This window comes from Pan troglodytes, chromosome 16, assembly GCF_028858775.2.
Source record: "Pan troglodytes isolate AG18354 chromosome 16, NHGRI_mPanTro3-v2.0_pri, whole genome shotgun sequence".
NCBI lineage: Eukaryota > Metazoa > Chordata > Mammalia > Primates > Hominidae > Pan > Pan troglodytes.
The window spans coordinates 56,145,276-56,158,945 of NC_072414.2; the positions used below are offsets into that span (position 1 = coordinate 56,145,276).

Sequence of the window (13,670 nt, forward strand, 5' to 3'; positions counted from 1 at the left end):
CGAGGGGGTGGAGCCGGCCGCGCCGGGGTCCTCAGTCCGCTCCGGGAGAGTTAGGGCTCCGAGCCGAGCGCGCGGAGCAGCTGGGGCCGGGGCGCGGATGCTGGAAGTTCACATCCCGTCGGTGGGGCCCGAGGCCGAGGGGCCCAGGCAGAGCCCGGAGAAAAGCCACATGGTGAGCGCGGCCCCTGGATGGGGAGGGGCGCCGGGACCCGCAGGATTTCCCCGCGCTGCGCTCAGTGGGGACCCGGGGCCCGGGCCTGGGTGAACGAGCGCTGCGGGCTGGACCGTCGGGGGAAACCTTGTCGAGGGTTTGGGGGCCGCTTGGATTTGCCAGCCTCGCGGACCGTGGTTCGAGCTCTTGAGGGACCCCAGGGCTCCGAGGGGCAGGTCCGCCAGCCCGTTCTCCCAGGTGTGCGGGAGCGGAGAGTCCCCGGGCAGCCGCGGCGCCGCAAGGCCGCTTTGTGCCTTTGAGAGCGGGAGGGTGGGCACGTCGCCAGGCGCAGGTGCTGCGGCGTCCTCCCGCGGGGCCTCACGCGCAGACCCGCTGCCCGCCCGCGCCGCCAGGTGTTCCGAGTGGAGGTGCTGTGCAGCGGGCGCAGACACACGGTGCCGAGGCGCTACAGCGAGTTCCACGCGCTGCACAAGCGGGTGAGGCGGCGCCGACCTCCCACCGGCCCCGGCCCAGCCTCTGTCCAGTCCCCGCCCAGGCCCTGTGAGGCGGGCGGGCGAGCTCCAGCCCCAGCCTCCGCCACCCCCATTACTGCCTCAGTCCCTGCGCAGCCGGTCAGCCCCCGGGCCTCTGTGGGTGGGTTGGGGCCTTCCTCGCCCTCGGCCGGTCCACCACTCACCAGGGTCTGTCCCAGTAGAGCCCGAAGGCGGGGGCGCGGGAGGGCTTCTGGCTCGGGCGAAGAGGGCTTGAGGGCTCAGTCGGGATGCTGTGATCGCACGCGGTAAACCTCCAGTAGATCAAGAAGCTGTACAAAGTGCCCGACTTCCCCTCGAAACGCCTGCCCAACTGGAGGACCAGAGGGTTGGAACAGCGCCGGCAGGGCTTGGAGGCTTACATCCAGGTATGCGAGAGCACAGTTGGTTGCCCCCCGGCCTGCTGTGCCAGGAGTGTGGCCCAGACAGAGAGGTGTGGGGGCATGGCAGGGAGGGAACCCACAACTTGGGGATGTTATTCACCACCTCAAGCATCAATTTTCTGAGTCTAATATAGGTCCAAACACCCCCCTCTGGCTTGTTGAAAGGACTGAAAGAGGTAACGGACACAGGTAGTCCCAGCTCCATGAAACCTAGGTCCTGTCCCCTCCATGGTGAGGTCCTGTGCTGCCCTCCTGATGGCCTGTAGGGTGAGGGTCCTTCCCCCAACAGCAAAGCTATGCCGCGTCATGGGGTACAACCTGTGCACACAGCGCCCAGCGCCCAGAAGGGCCCTGAGCCTGGTTCAATGCTCTGCTGTCATTGTCGTGAAATTCTTTTTTTGGAACAAAGAGCCCTGCATTTTCACTGGCACTGCGCTATGCAAATTAGTAGCTGGGTCTGATTGCAGGTCTCCTCTGTCCTCTCCAGGGCATCCTGTACCTGAACCAGGAGGTGCCCAAGGAGTTACTGGAATTCCTGAGACTTCGGCACTTCCCCACAGACCCCAAGGCTAGCAACTGGGGGTAAGGGGGGCCGATGGCGGGGGCCAGGGGCTGTCAGCAGTGAGCAGGTGAGGAAAGGTGTTGGAGGGCAAGCCCTTTCTTTTCACATCTGCCAGGATCCAGCATGACCGCCCTCACCAGCTCTCTTGACCTGGGTGGAGGGGCTTTTTTTTGGACAGACTTGGTTACCCCCGCCACCTCCGGAACTGGGGCTTGTTACAAATAGAAGCAGTGGTCCCCTGGGAGGTGCAGTTCTGGGTTCTGGTGTCTCCACCCCTTCCTCACGCTCCCCGGGCATCCCCAGGCAGCTTACAGTGTTTCTCTTCTCTTCAGCACCGTGAGGGAGTTCCTGCCTGGCGACAGCAGGCAAGTCAAAGCCCTAGCCCGCGCCTGGCCCCTGCTGCCCCCTAGTGGCCATATGCTAGGAGGCAGGCCTGCAGCCTGGGCCTGTCTGGCCTGGGCCCTGAAGTCTGTTTTCCCTTTGGTGCCTCCTGAGCCCATTTCCCACTCCCATTTTCCTTCATGGGTCCCTGGTGATGGCAACCCCGTCTCCACCCCTCTGTGGGATTCTGCCCTGCCTCCCGCACCCATGGTTCATGACCCTCTTTCCTCCCAGCTCCCAGCAGCACCAGCGGCCTGTCCTGAGCTTCCATGTGGATCCCTATGTTTGCAACCCCTCCCCAGGTGAGGAGGTGCCTAGATATGGGGCTACAGGGCTGGGTTGTGGGCTTTGCATTTCTCGGCTCCTGGGACCCTCAGGCAGCATCTCCTTCCTGCTGCCCACCTCTGGAGCCACTACCTCCTGCTCCTGTCCCCTGGAGCCTGCTTTGTAGACACAAGGAAAACAAGTTTGGCTTCCCTGGTCTCCATTTCTTCAGCAGCCTGACTTCTTTACCAAGCTGATGTGAAAAGAATGTGACCTGGGAATGCGGAGGCTTCATTTGGGGTGGACAGCTGCTGTCTGCTGCCTTGGCAGGGGCTCCTACTCCCAAGTGGGGGCTGAGCCCATGAGCAGGAGCTCAAGGAGCTGCAGGTCTGAGGCCAGACCTGTTTAATTCTATCCCACAGAGTCGCTGCCCAACGTGGTGGTGAATGGTGTGCTCCAGGGCCTCTACAGCTTCAGCATCAGCCCAGATAAAGCCCAGCCAAAGGCGGCCTGTCACCCTGCTCCTCTGCCACCGATGCCCTGATCAGTCCAGAGGCCTTTGGCTGCCTCCTAAGAAAGTCATGTGCCTCTGTCCTATGAACTCCATATAAGGCTGGGTCCTCCTTTGGCCTGGAACCAGGACTTAATTACCCAGTGCCCAGTTGTGCCACATTCCCACTCAAGGCTCAGAACTTGGCTCGCATTGGTAGCTGGAGGTGGTAGAATCTGCATGCTCTTAGAGCCCAACAGCCAAGGCAGGGTCAAGAAGATAAGTAATAAAAGAGGAAGTCAGCCAGGCGCGGTGGCTCATGCCTGTAATCCCAGCACTTTGGGAGGCCAAGGTGGGTGGATCACCTGAGGTCAGGAGTTCGAGACCAGCCTGACCACCATGGAGAAACCCCGTCTCTACTAAAAATACAAAATTAGCCGGGCATTGTGGTGGTGCATGCCTGTAATCCCAGCTACTCGGGAAGCTGAGGTAGGAGAATCTCTTTTTTTTTTTTTTTTTTTTTGAGACGGAGTTTCACTCTTGTTGCCCAGGCTGGAATGCAATGGCACGATCTCGGCTCACGGCAACCCCCGCTTCCCGGGTTCAAGCAATTCTCCTGCCTCAGCCTCTCGAGTAGCTGGGATTACAGGCATCCGCCACCATGCCCGGCTAATTTTTGTATTTTTAATAGAGACGGGTTTCACCACGTTGGCCAGGCTGGTCTTGTACTCCTGACGTCAGGTGATCCACCCACCTCGGCTTCCCAAAGTGCTGGGATTACGGGCGTGAGCCACCGTGCTCGGCCCAAGGCAGGAGAATCTCTTGAAGCCAGGAGGCGGAAGTTGTGGTGAGCCGAGATCGCGCCACTGCACTCCAGCCTGGGCAACAAGAGTGAAACTCTGTCTCAAAATAAATAAATAATAAAGGAAGAAGTCAGCTGGGTGCAGAGGCTCATGCCTGTAATCCCAATACTTTAGGAGGCCAAGGCAGGAGGATGCTTGAGTCTGGAAGTTTGAGACCAGCCAGCGCAACATAGTGAGACCTGTAGACCTGTCTCTACCAAAAAAAAAAAAAAAAAAAAAATCAATTTAGAGGTAGGCTATGAAAAAGTACAGATACATCCCTTAACATAGACTGGAGGGTGGTGGCAAATGTGGAGGCCCAGTAGCTGGCAAAGTTTAGAAGCAGGGGGCAAAAGCTCCTGCCTGACTTTTCCTGGGTAGCTCCTGGGTCAAAATTTCAGGCAGGATCCCAGGGAAGGGGCAGGCACCCGTTGCCACAGGAGAGTTGCAGGCATGTTGGGATGTAGGCCTAGGGGAGGTGCTGCAGGCTCAAGAACCAGGCCCACACATTATATATTAAAAAAAAAAAACCCACTTTTTTTTTTATTGGTCAGTGTTGGTAGGAGTTTGTTACAAAACTGAGTCCATGGGCCTGTGGAATGTGAGGGGAGTGGGTCCGCTCCACCAGATGCCAGCACCGGGGCCAGTGCAGCTCAGAGCCCTGTGGCGGACTACAGGGCCTGCACAGACGGTCACTCAAAGAAAGACGTCCCTGTGCCCTACTCCTTGGCGATGGCAAAGGGCTTCTCCACCTCGATCTTGCCGCAGTCTGCGATGATCACATCCTTCAGGGGTTTATCCCGGCTGTCTGTCTTGGTGCTCTCCACCTTCCGCACCACCTCCTGGAAAAGAAAGGTGGAAGTAGGAGGGCATGGTGGATCAGGAGGTCCACCGCTCAGGAGAAAGGCCCCAGCGTATGGCTCAGGAGGGCTAAGACCCACAAGTGATCAACAGCACACAAAACTGGAGGCACCAAAATTCTAACAGACTCCTGGCCAGAGCAGGGAGAATGCAGATTTGACGAGGGGGTACAGGAATTTTGTTCCTTTGAAGTAAGACCCAGGTTGGGCCAAGGGTGAGGAGGAGGAAGAGGGTGACCAGGGCATGTGGCTTCTCAGGGACACTGCGTTCAGCTGCACTCTGTATACCTCAGGGGTGGGACCAGCACGTCACTGAGTGAATGAGGGGAGGGAGGCTCTGGCAGTTGTGCAGCCTTCCTGGCTGGGCTCTGAGGGGGCTGGAAGAATTTAGAACCTTGGAGGCATGGAGGTACAGGGTTTATTCTGGACAGGAGCACTGGGCTGCATCTGTGGGTTGGGTCCTTTTGGGAAAGGGATGGACACATGGAGCTCCTGCCCTGAGGTCTGTGTTGAATCCCCGGTGAGGATTGCCCAGTAGTAGCCCTTGCTTCCACAACTCACCATGCCCTCTAGAACTTTGCCAAACACCACATGCTTGCCATCTAGCCAGGCTGTCTTGACTGTCGTGATGAAGAACTGGGAGCCGTTGGTGTCTTTGCCTGCGTTGGCCATGCTCACCCAGCCAGGCCCGTAGTGCTTCAGTTTGAAGTTCTCATCGGGGAAGCGCTCACCGTAGATGCTCTTTCCTGGGAAAAAAGACAGAGCAGGTCAGGGGCGCTGGATTGCGCCAAACCAAGCAGACATTCGGGGCCAGGACTGAGGGGGCTTAACCTGTCCTCTGTGCCAGGCTAGGCTGGAGTGGACTACAAGGACATAAAAGCTGCGTCCTTCCTATCTTCTGGCCTCAGAGCCAAGCCATGCTGACTGAGGCCAAGTGGGGCATCAGGCCAGGCTGATGTGGTGAACAGCTCACAGAAGGATTACTTCAAGAAGATAGTTTTGTGGCTTTTAAATAAGGCGCATGTTATCAGCTCCCCTTAGCTATAGCCCAGGCCTGCCACGGAGGGACTTTGGTGGAGGGAAGTGCCGTGCAGGATGCAGGGGAGTCAACAGGGTCGGAACTCTCCAGAAAAGGAGGACTGCTGTGGCTGACCAGCCTGTTTTCCTATGAGCACAAAAGACACAGGCATAGCTGCAGAGGAGAAAGCAGCCAGAGATGGGTGGGGAGGGGCAGAAAAGAGGGGCTGCCCCTTGGATTCCGGAGAGTCAAAGCCTCTTAACAAGGAATGAACAGGAATAAAAGACAGCTGTGAGTGTGTGTGACGCGTCTGTCCACGTGGGGCTTGGGGATATGGTAAGGACAATCCGGAGTGATCTCTATGCCGTTTCAGAGATCCTAGTTCCAAAGCTGCTTCCACGAGGAACACCGAAACCCTTCTTTTTCCCTATCACCCCTTGGAGACTGACACTGTGCATTAGGCCCCAAGAAACTCAGCCAAAAATGGGGTCATTTTAATTTTGTTTTATCTAACACCTTTCAAACATATTTGCATGCAAAACTCTTTTTTCCTTCTCACTGCACCTACCTTCATCCTGTGGTTCCACAGAATGGAACTGAGCTGGGAAACTGTCCTAGACCGATGCCAACCAGGAAGATGTTTCTGATTGGGCAGCCGGTAGGATGACTGAAAACCAAGAATGACCAGACTCTGGCTGGTGGGGACAGGGTGCTTCTGCCTGTGCTCCACCTCTCACCCCCACGCTGGGGAGACTGGACTCTGCCACATGTGCAGTGAGTCCTGGCTGGAGTGCTGGCTAAAAGCCTCCCCCATTTGAGCCAACTGTGGGATTTTGATTATAGTTGTTATCCAGAAAACCCCCAAATCTCCATCCTTAGCTCCAGCCACTCTCTCAAGATACAGGGGTTCCAAACTCAAATGGACATTTCTATTTAAACTCAACATACCTTGTCATCTTTCTCTCCAGACCTCAGTTATTCTTTTGACCCCTTTTCCTCTGCACGTGGCTCAGGTTGTCCCTACCCACTCCCCATGTACTTACTCTTTCTTTCCATTCCCGCCACCACCGCTGCAGTAGGCGAGTGCTTAGGGTGCTCATAGTGTGAGCCAGAGACTGTTCCAAGCATCTTACATATTTAACAATCCACCCTATGAGGAGGAGCTAACTCCACTTCAAAGATGAAGAAACTGAGGCACAGAGAATAAAAGGAGCCCCAGCAGAGCAACAGCGGGGCTAGAGTTCAGACCAAGGTGGTCTGCTCTCGAATCTCTGCTCTCAGCCACCTCAGGATCAGGTCCAAATCTCCCTGCCCAGGGTCAGCGGCACCAATGCCCCCAGCAGCCTGCCTGCCCTAGCCTCCACATCCTGGATCTGCCACCACATGACTCCCCTGGCACCCCAAGCGAGGGGTCATCCTCTTACTCAGCTCTGTGGCCCTGACTCCCTGCAGGCCGAAGCCCAGGCTGCAGGACATCACCCACCTCTCTGCACTCCGGGTACAGATGTCCTCACCCCACCTTTGGCCAAGCTCCTGCCACAGAACAGCACCAGGCTCATGCCCTAACCCTGCCTCTTTTCTGCCCATTCAAATTCTCCTCATTGAGGACCCCACTGAAATCTTTCCTCACATCCGCAAGGTCATTCCCCGTTCCCTGGCCTGAGGGGATCCCTCTGCTTGTCAGCACTTCAACAATGGCTGACTTACTAAGCACTCACTGCATGCCAGGCACTTCACACTCCAGATCTAGCCCAATCCTCATGGCCCCACAACTCTCTCCACCCTCACTGTACAGAACAGGAAACCGAAGCTCCAAGGACTCACCTGCCTGAGGTCACAAAACAAGAAGGTGGCAGACACTGGATCGAGCCCAACTGCGTCTGACTGCACAAATACAGTTCTTTGGTCTCCTTTGTGAGCCTGAGTCCTAAACGCTGCATCATGGCTCACTTGTACATTTTCAGTTGTTGGAAGTAAAAGGGAGCCACTGCCCCATGGGTCTTCACATCCTCAACCCCCACCACAGAGCCCCATAGACACTCATCGAGGAGTGAGCTGTGTTCTAAGGGAGCAGCAGGCTGTACCTGAGCTCAGTGAGACTCATGCAGGCGTCCGGGGGTCTTTCTGTCCTATGTGTGCAAGTTAATGCCAAGGTGAGGGTCGGCCCTCACAGAGTGGTCTCTGGTGAAAGACTGTCAAGGAAAGTAACTGCTCCCACTCTTCTTTTTATTTTTTTGAGATGGAGTCTCGCTCTGTCGCCCAGGCTGGAGTGCAGTGGCGTGATTTCGGCTCACTGCAACCTCCGCCTCCCAGGTTCAAGCAATTCTCCTGCCTCAGCCTCCCGAGTAACTGGGATTATAGGCGCATGCCACCACGCCCGGCTAATCTTTTGTATTTTTAGTAGAGATGGGGTTTCAACATGTTGGCCAGGCTGGTCTTGAACTCCTGGCCTCAAGTGATCCAGCCACCTTGGCCTTCCAAAGTGCTGGGATCACAGAGTCACCACGCCTGGCCCTCTCACTCTTGCTGGGGCTTCCAGGGTAGCCTGGACAGGCTTTGGGCATCTGACCAAGAATCGCGTACCCACATGTCTTCACTTTGCTTCCACACGCCTCTCTCCCCAGTCCCCATTCTGAAGAGGTATCAGGAAAGGTCACCAGGTTATAGGCCTGGATCAGCAGGACGGTCACCTGGGAGAGATTCTCTTAGATCTACCATCAGGTCCACCCCATTATTCTCTCTCCTTTGTACTGGGTTCCCTCTTCAAAGAACGGTGCCGCTGGTCTCAAAGTAGTTAAGTAATAAGTAGGCCTGCCTCTAGAGCTGGGGAAGAAAGAGGCCTTGTCTCCCCAGCAGAACCTGACCCTCCCACTGTGGAGGCTACACTGACATACTCCTTGGCCCAGAGGACCTGTGGTTACCTCCTGTGCCATCTCCCCTGGTGAAGTCTCCGCCCTGGATCATGAAGTCCTTGATTACACGATGGAATTTGCTGTTTTTGTAGCCAAATCCTTTCTAGAAAAAGGGAAGAGAAGGTAAGGAGGTGGTATGGGGCAGCAGGAAGACATTACATTAAATAGGCCCCACAGGAACAAGTCCACAACTCCTGCTTGCAGAAGAGACACCACTGCTGACCACTTTCACTGTTCAGTGTGCTACTAAGTGAGCGGGCAGGCGCCACAGGACAGGCATGGTACACACAGATGTGGAAATCCCTCTGCCTCCATACAATTCCCAAGCTTTATACAATTCTACATCACATAATGCTTTTCCCCTCATTTCTTCCAATCATAAGAACAGATACAAGAAAACTGAGAAGAAAGGTCACCTGCTGGCTCAATGGAAAGTTAATATAAACTGAAATAGGGCACTGTTGTTTCCTTAAAACCCACTGCCCTCACCCTAGGTGAAGTCTCCCCAGGAAGCTCTGGACCCCTTACTCTTTTTTATCTCATTTTTTAAATTTTATTATTATTTTTTTGAGACAGAGTTTCTCTCTTGTCACCCAGGCTGGAGTGCAATGGCACAATCTCCGCTCACTGCAGCCTCCACCTCCCAGGTTCAAGCGATTCTCCAGCCTCAGTCTCCTGAGTAGCTGGGATTACAGGCATGTGCCACCACAATGCCCAGCTGATTTCTGTATTTTTAGTAGAGATGGGGTTTCACCATGGTGCCCAGGCTGCTCTCGAACTCCTGAACTCACGTGATCTGCCCTCCTCCGCCTCCCAAAGTGCTGGGATTACAGGTGTGAGCCACCATGCCCGGCCTGTTTTTTTATTTTTTATTTTTATTTTTGAGATGGAGTTTCCCTCTTGTTGCCCAGGCTAGAGTGCAGTGGGGCAATCTCGGCTCACTGCAACCTCCACCTCCTGGGTTCAACAAATTCTCCTGCCTCAGCCTCCCAAGTAGCTGGAATTACAGGCGCCTACCACCACACCTGGCTAATTTTTTGTATTTTTAGTAGAGACGGGATTTCGCCATGTTGGCCAGGCTGGTCTCGAACTCCTGACCTCAGGTGATCTACCCGCCTCAGCCTCCCAAAGTGCTGGGATTACAGGCATGAGTTACTGCGCCCGGCCTTTTATTTTTAATTAATTTTTTTTTTTTTTTGAGACAGGGTCTCACTCTATTGCTCAGGCTGGAGTGCAGTGGCGTTAACATGGCTCACTGCAACCTCCATTTCACTTCAGCCTCCTGAGTAGCTGTAGCTGGGACCACAGGTGCACCCCGTCACACCCAGCTAATTAAAAAAAATTTTTTTTGGCCGGGCACAGTGGCTCACACCTCTAATCCCAGCACTTTGGGAGGCCAAGGCAGGCGGATCACCTGAGGTCAGGAGTTCGAGTTCAGCCTGGCCAACATGGTGAAACCCTGTCACTACTAAAAATACAAAATTAGCCAAGCGTGGTGGCGCATGCCTGTAATCCCAGCTACTCGGGAGGCTGAGGCAGGAGAATCACTTAAACCCGGGAGGCGGAGGTTGCAGTGAGCTGAGGCCGCACCACTGCACTCCAGCCCAGGCGACAAGAGTGAAACTCTGTCTCAAAAAAAAAAAAAATTTGCGGGGGTAGAGACAGGGTCTTGCTATGTTGCTCAGGTTGGCCTTGAACTCCTGGGCTCAAGCAATCCTCCTACTTTGGCCTCCAAAAGTGCTGGGATTTTAAGTGTGAGCCACTGTGCCTGGTCAGGGCCCCCTTACTCTTAAGAAAGGGCAATACTGTGTTCCCAGGGCAACAGGCAGTCGGTGCTCAGTGAGGTCCACGCTACAGATCGGCTGAACTCTGCAGGTCAGTTTGCTGCCATCCCCAGTGCCAATTTCACTTCATGTGAGTTGACTACCCCTGCTCCAGCCACTTACCTCTCCTGTAGCTAAGGCCACAAAATTATCCACTGTTTTTGGAACAGTCTTTCCGAAGAGACCAAAGATCACCCGGCCTACATCTTCATCTCCAATTCGTAGGTCAAAATACACCTGAGGAAAGAGACCATTTCCAACTTAGCTTCTTTAAAGGGGCGTTGCTAGGGGAGGGAAGGTACAAGAAGCTAACCTGAGGATGGGAGAGAGAATAGAGCCATATTTTTAGAGAAGTGGTTCTGAATCTGATTTTGATGACGGTAAAAATCCTATGAGAATCTAATGAAAGCTCCAGACCCTTTTCTTGGAAAACATGCTTATCTATACCCTCCTTGGACTACAGGATAACAATATTTGCTCTAAACAGCTAATGGACCCAGATTCTAAAAATTAACATTAGAAAACCCATAAGGAGCGGAGCCTAAGTTCACCACTTAAGTTTGAAGTATACATACTGTGCTTTGTAATTGGAAGTGGCTAAAATTTGGCTTAAGGAGAGAAAGGATTCGGAATCCGGCAGGCGTGATCTTTCACCATCTCCCCAGCACTGAGGGGTGTTTGCAAGAAGGCTGCTCTGAGACTGCCAGTGTCGGCCCCAGATGGGTATCCGGGGATCTAACTAACTCCCTGGGTCAGGGCAGGGGCTGGGGGTGTCGGGGTGGGTCCGGGTCGTTCTCTGGACTGAATGGGCAGGACGGCCCAGACGCCACGAGGCCACAGACAGAAGCCGAGGGAGGAGGGGCTGAGCCAAGGCCAAGCCAAGGCCGCCCGGGCCCGAGCTCCGGCACCGTAAATGCCGCGGACTCCACCGGACCTTGACGGTGACTTTGGGCCCCTTCTTCTTCTCATCGGCCACAGAAGGTCCCGGCAGCAGCAGGAAGAAGACGGACCCCGCGATGAGGGCGGCGGCAAGGAGCACCTTCATGTTGCGTTCGGAGAGGCGCAGCATCCACAGGCGGAGGCGAAAGCGGCCCGGACAGCTGAGGCCGGAAGAGGGTGGGGCCGCGGTGGCTAGGGAGCCGGCGCCGCCACGCGCGGGTGGGGGGGACTGGGGCTGCTCGCGGGCTCCGGGCGGGCGACGGGCGCCGTTTCCCCCCTCCGGCTCGGCGCCGGATAGTAGGTCCCCCTGCGGGGCGGGCACCGACGCGGGCTCGTGGGTGGTTGCCACGTTATTGCTCCCTCATTGGGCTCCCGGCCGCCCTCTCCCGCCCACAGGAAGGCCACCGGCGGAAGGCGGCCTCGCAGAGCACGGGCCCGGGCTCCGAGAAGACCACAAGCCCCGGCATGCTCCGCGGCCCGCCCCGCCCGGAGCGCTGTTCCACTGGCCTGCGGTAGCTGGCGCTTGAGGTTAGCAAATACGTGGGCCTGGACAGGGGCACGGGACGCTTGTCACTGTTTTGGGCCAGTCAAGTGTTCGTCACCGCCAAATTGGCTCTAAACGTTGTGGCTTCCAAACACTTCAGGGACATTTATCCTTACCGAGCGTGGCCTTGTACGGCTCCTCCACTTGTCTTGCAAAACTTGCTGCACAACCCACTTCCTTTTTTACTGAGGCCGTCAAGTTACTACCCATTTTTCTCTCCCTTCTGTAATCTTGCTGTGCTTACTGTTGTGTATATCAATGGACATCTTATTGTATACGCTGTTCTTAACTTCCTTTACCTTTTCCCCCAATAGACTACATTTTTTTTTTTTTTCCTGCGGAAGGGACTGTGTTGCATTTACTCTGTCCACAGCTCCCTCACAGCGCTGCAGTACTGAGTGCCCAACAAGTCCTGGTTGGGATAGCTTCACATCCGCACTGACATGAGAAATAATTTATGCCACGGCCTGAGGATACAATGCCTTTTTCCAGAGGTCAGGAATAGTTACTAGATGTCCCCACAGGGCTATTTTCGGTCTTCACACACTTAGTGTTGTCCCACTCTACAACATAGATACTTTGGTACTGGGAGTCTTACACACCAAAACAAACCAAAACACAAACTTCCAAAATTTGGACCTATGGCGTTAAAACGTCTTTAAAACTAATTTTCAACGATTAACTTCGTAGAAATTCCAGGTCGTCACAGCACAGATTATAGGCAGGGCTCCATTTACATAAATTATGCAATGTAGTCTTCATAAGGCGCTGACCTGAGACTGAAGTTATGCAAGGCCACTGGCATTAACTTTGTTGTTCATTACAGCGGCCTTACACAGGTTGTAGAGCTTCAAGACAGTTCTCTTATTTCCCATCCTTGCACCTCAATTCAGACAACCCCAATCAGGAGGAAGTTTTAAACATTGTTATACTGACAAAGATGATCTTCCAGATCCATCTCTCATCCTTTTTTTTTTTTTTTTTTTTTTTCTCCTATTTTGTTAAGCCTCTTTCTTCACTCACTGGTCTCAGGCTGCCACAGCCAGAGAAAAATGTTTACTAAATCATGTTTTCAAAGTAGCCTCCAGCTGGGCACAGTAGCTCATACCTGTAATCCCAGCACTTTGAGAGGCTGTGGCAGGCAGATGACTTGAGTCCAGGAGTTTGAGCCTGGGCAACATGGTGAAACCTGTCTCTACAAAAAATACAAAAATTAGCAGGGCGTGGTGGTGCGCATCTGTAGTCACAGCTACCCCAGAGGCTGAGGTGGGGGAATCACCTGAGCCCAGAAGGTCAAGGCTGCAGTGTACTGTGATCGTGAAACTGCACTCCACCCTGTCTCAAAAACAAAGAAACACGCAAAAAACCCAAGTAGCCTCCTGCGCATGAGGAGCTAAGGCTAAAATGGCATCACAGCAGCCTTTCTCCCACTCCCACTTTCAAAAGAAATCAGGTTGATGGATAAAATGCTCTCAATGTGAAACTTTTCTCTCATGATTCTTCCGCTGCTACCTGCCTGTGAAAAAGTAATTAAAGAGTAGTAACAAACTGGAAGGAGTCAATCATGCCCAGATTGACAGTTGTTCTGTTGGCTACATATGCAGTATGGTTTTACATTGCTCATCATAGTTCCATCTTCTGTCTGGACACATATTCCGCATTTGTAGAGGAGAATTATAAAGCTACTAAAGTTGTTCCACAGAGCAGATCCTGATTTCCTGTGTTCTACCACCTGAGAACAACAGGGACCCAGGAACTAACGTATGAGTGATAATGTCCAAATTCTTCCAGGAATATTTATTTATTTGAGACGGAGTCTTGCTCTGACGTCCATGCTGGAGTACAGTGGTGCGATCTTGGCTCATTGCAAACTCCACCTCCTGGATTCAAGCAATTGGCCTGCCTCAGCCTCCTGAGTAGCTGGGATTACAGGTGTGCACCACCACGCCC

The 13,670-nt window shown here is 54.1% G+C and overlaps 2 protein-coding genes across 4 annotated transcripts; one reads left to right on the forward strand and one right to left on the reverse strand.

Moving 5' to 3' along the window:
* On the forward strand, positions 1 to 5,802 carry SNX22 (sorting nexin 22). Of its 3 annotated transcripts, XM_001174192.8 has the most exons (7): positions 7 to 172; positions 565 to 648; positions 966 to 1,070; positions 1,573 to 1,667; positions 1,980 to 2,012; positions 2,263 to 2,330; positions 2,715 to 5,802. In XM_001174192.8, exons 1-7 carry the CDS (start codon positions 98 to 100, stop codon positions 2,834 to 2,836), a joined length of 582 nt encoding a protein of 193 aa, XP_001174192.1. In that variant the 5' UTR covers positions 7 to 97; the 3' UTR covers positions 2,837 to 5,802. The 3 variants fall into 3 exon arrangements, with proteins under 3 accessions (XP_009427598.1, XP_001174192.1, XP_063651196.1); XM_063795126.1 differs by lacking the exon at positions 565 to 648 and having other exon boundaries at positions 10 to 172; positions 2,715 to 3,090; XM_009429323.5 differs by lacking the exons at positions 565 to 648; positions 2,715 to 5,802 and having other exon boundaries at positions 1 to 172; positions 2,263 to 2,618.
* Positions 4,144 to 11,592, reverse strand: PPIB (peptidylprolyl isomerase B). The gene is made up of 5 exons (XM_009429324.4): positions 11,172 to 11,592; positions 10,361 to 10,474; positions 8,424 to 8,517; positions 5,046 to 5,230; positions 4,144 to 4,466 (listed from the first exon to the last, which is right to left on the reverse strand). The coding sequence occupies exons 1-5, from the start codon at positions 11,304 to 11,306 to the stop codon at positions 4,344 to 4,346; spliced, it is 651 nt and encodes a 216-aa protein (XP_009427599.1). The 5' UTR covers positions 11,307 to 11,592; the 3' UTR covers positions 4,144 to 4,343.
* Positions 11,593 to 13,670: the final 2,078 nt, after the last annotated feature.

Bases quoted from the DNA above. Each gene is read 5' to 3' on its own strand.
- SNX22 (XM_001174192.8), top strand. From the start codon at position 98: ATGCTGGAAGTTCACATCCCGTCGGTGGGGCCCGAGGCCGAGGGGCCC. The intron at 1,668-1,979 runs GTAAGGGGGGCC...TCTTCTCTTCAG, and splicing joins CCCAAGGCTAGCAACTGGGG to CACCGTGAGGGAGTTCCTGC. The intron at 2,013-2,262 runs GCAAGTCAAAGC...CTTTCCTCCCAG, and splicing joins TTCCTGCCTGGCGACAGCAG to CTCCCAGCAGCACCAGCGGC.
- PPIB (XM_009429324.4), bottom strand. From the start codon at position 11,306: ATGCTGCGCCTCTCCGAACGCAACATGAAGGTGCTCCTTGCCGCCGCC. The intron at 8,518-10,360 runs GTAAGTGGCTGG...CCCTTTTTCTAG, and splicing joins TGGCCTTAGCTACAGGAGAG to AAAGGATTTGGCTACAAAAA. The intron at 5,231-8,423 runs GTAACCACAGGT...CTTTTTTCCCAG, and splicing joins CAGGGGAGATGGCACAGGAG to GAAAGAGCATCTACGGTGAG.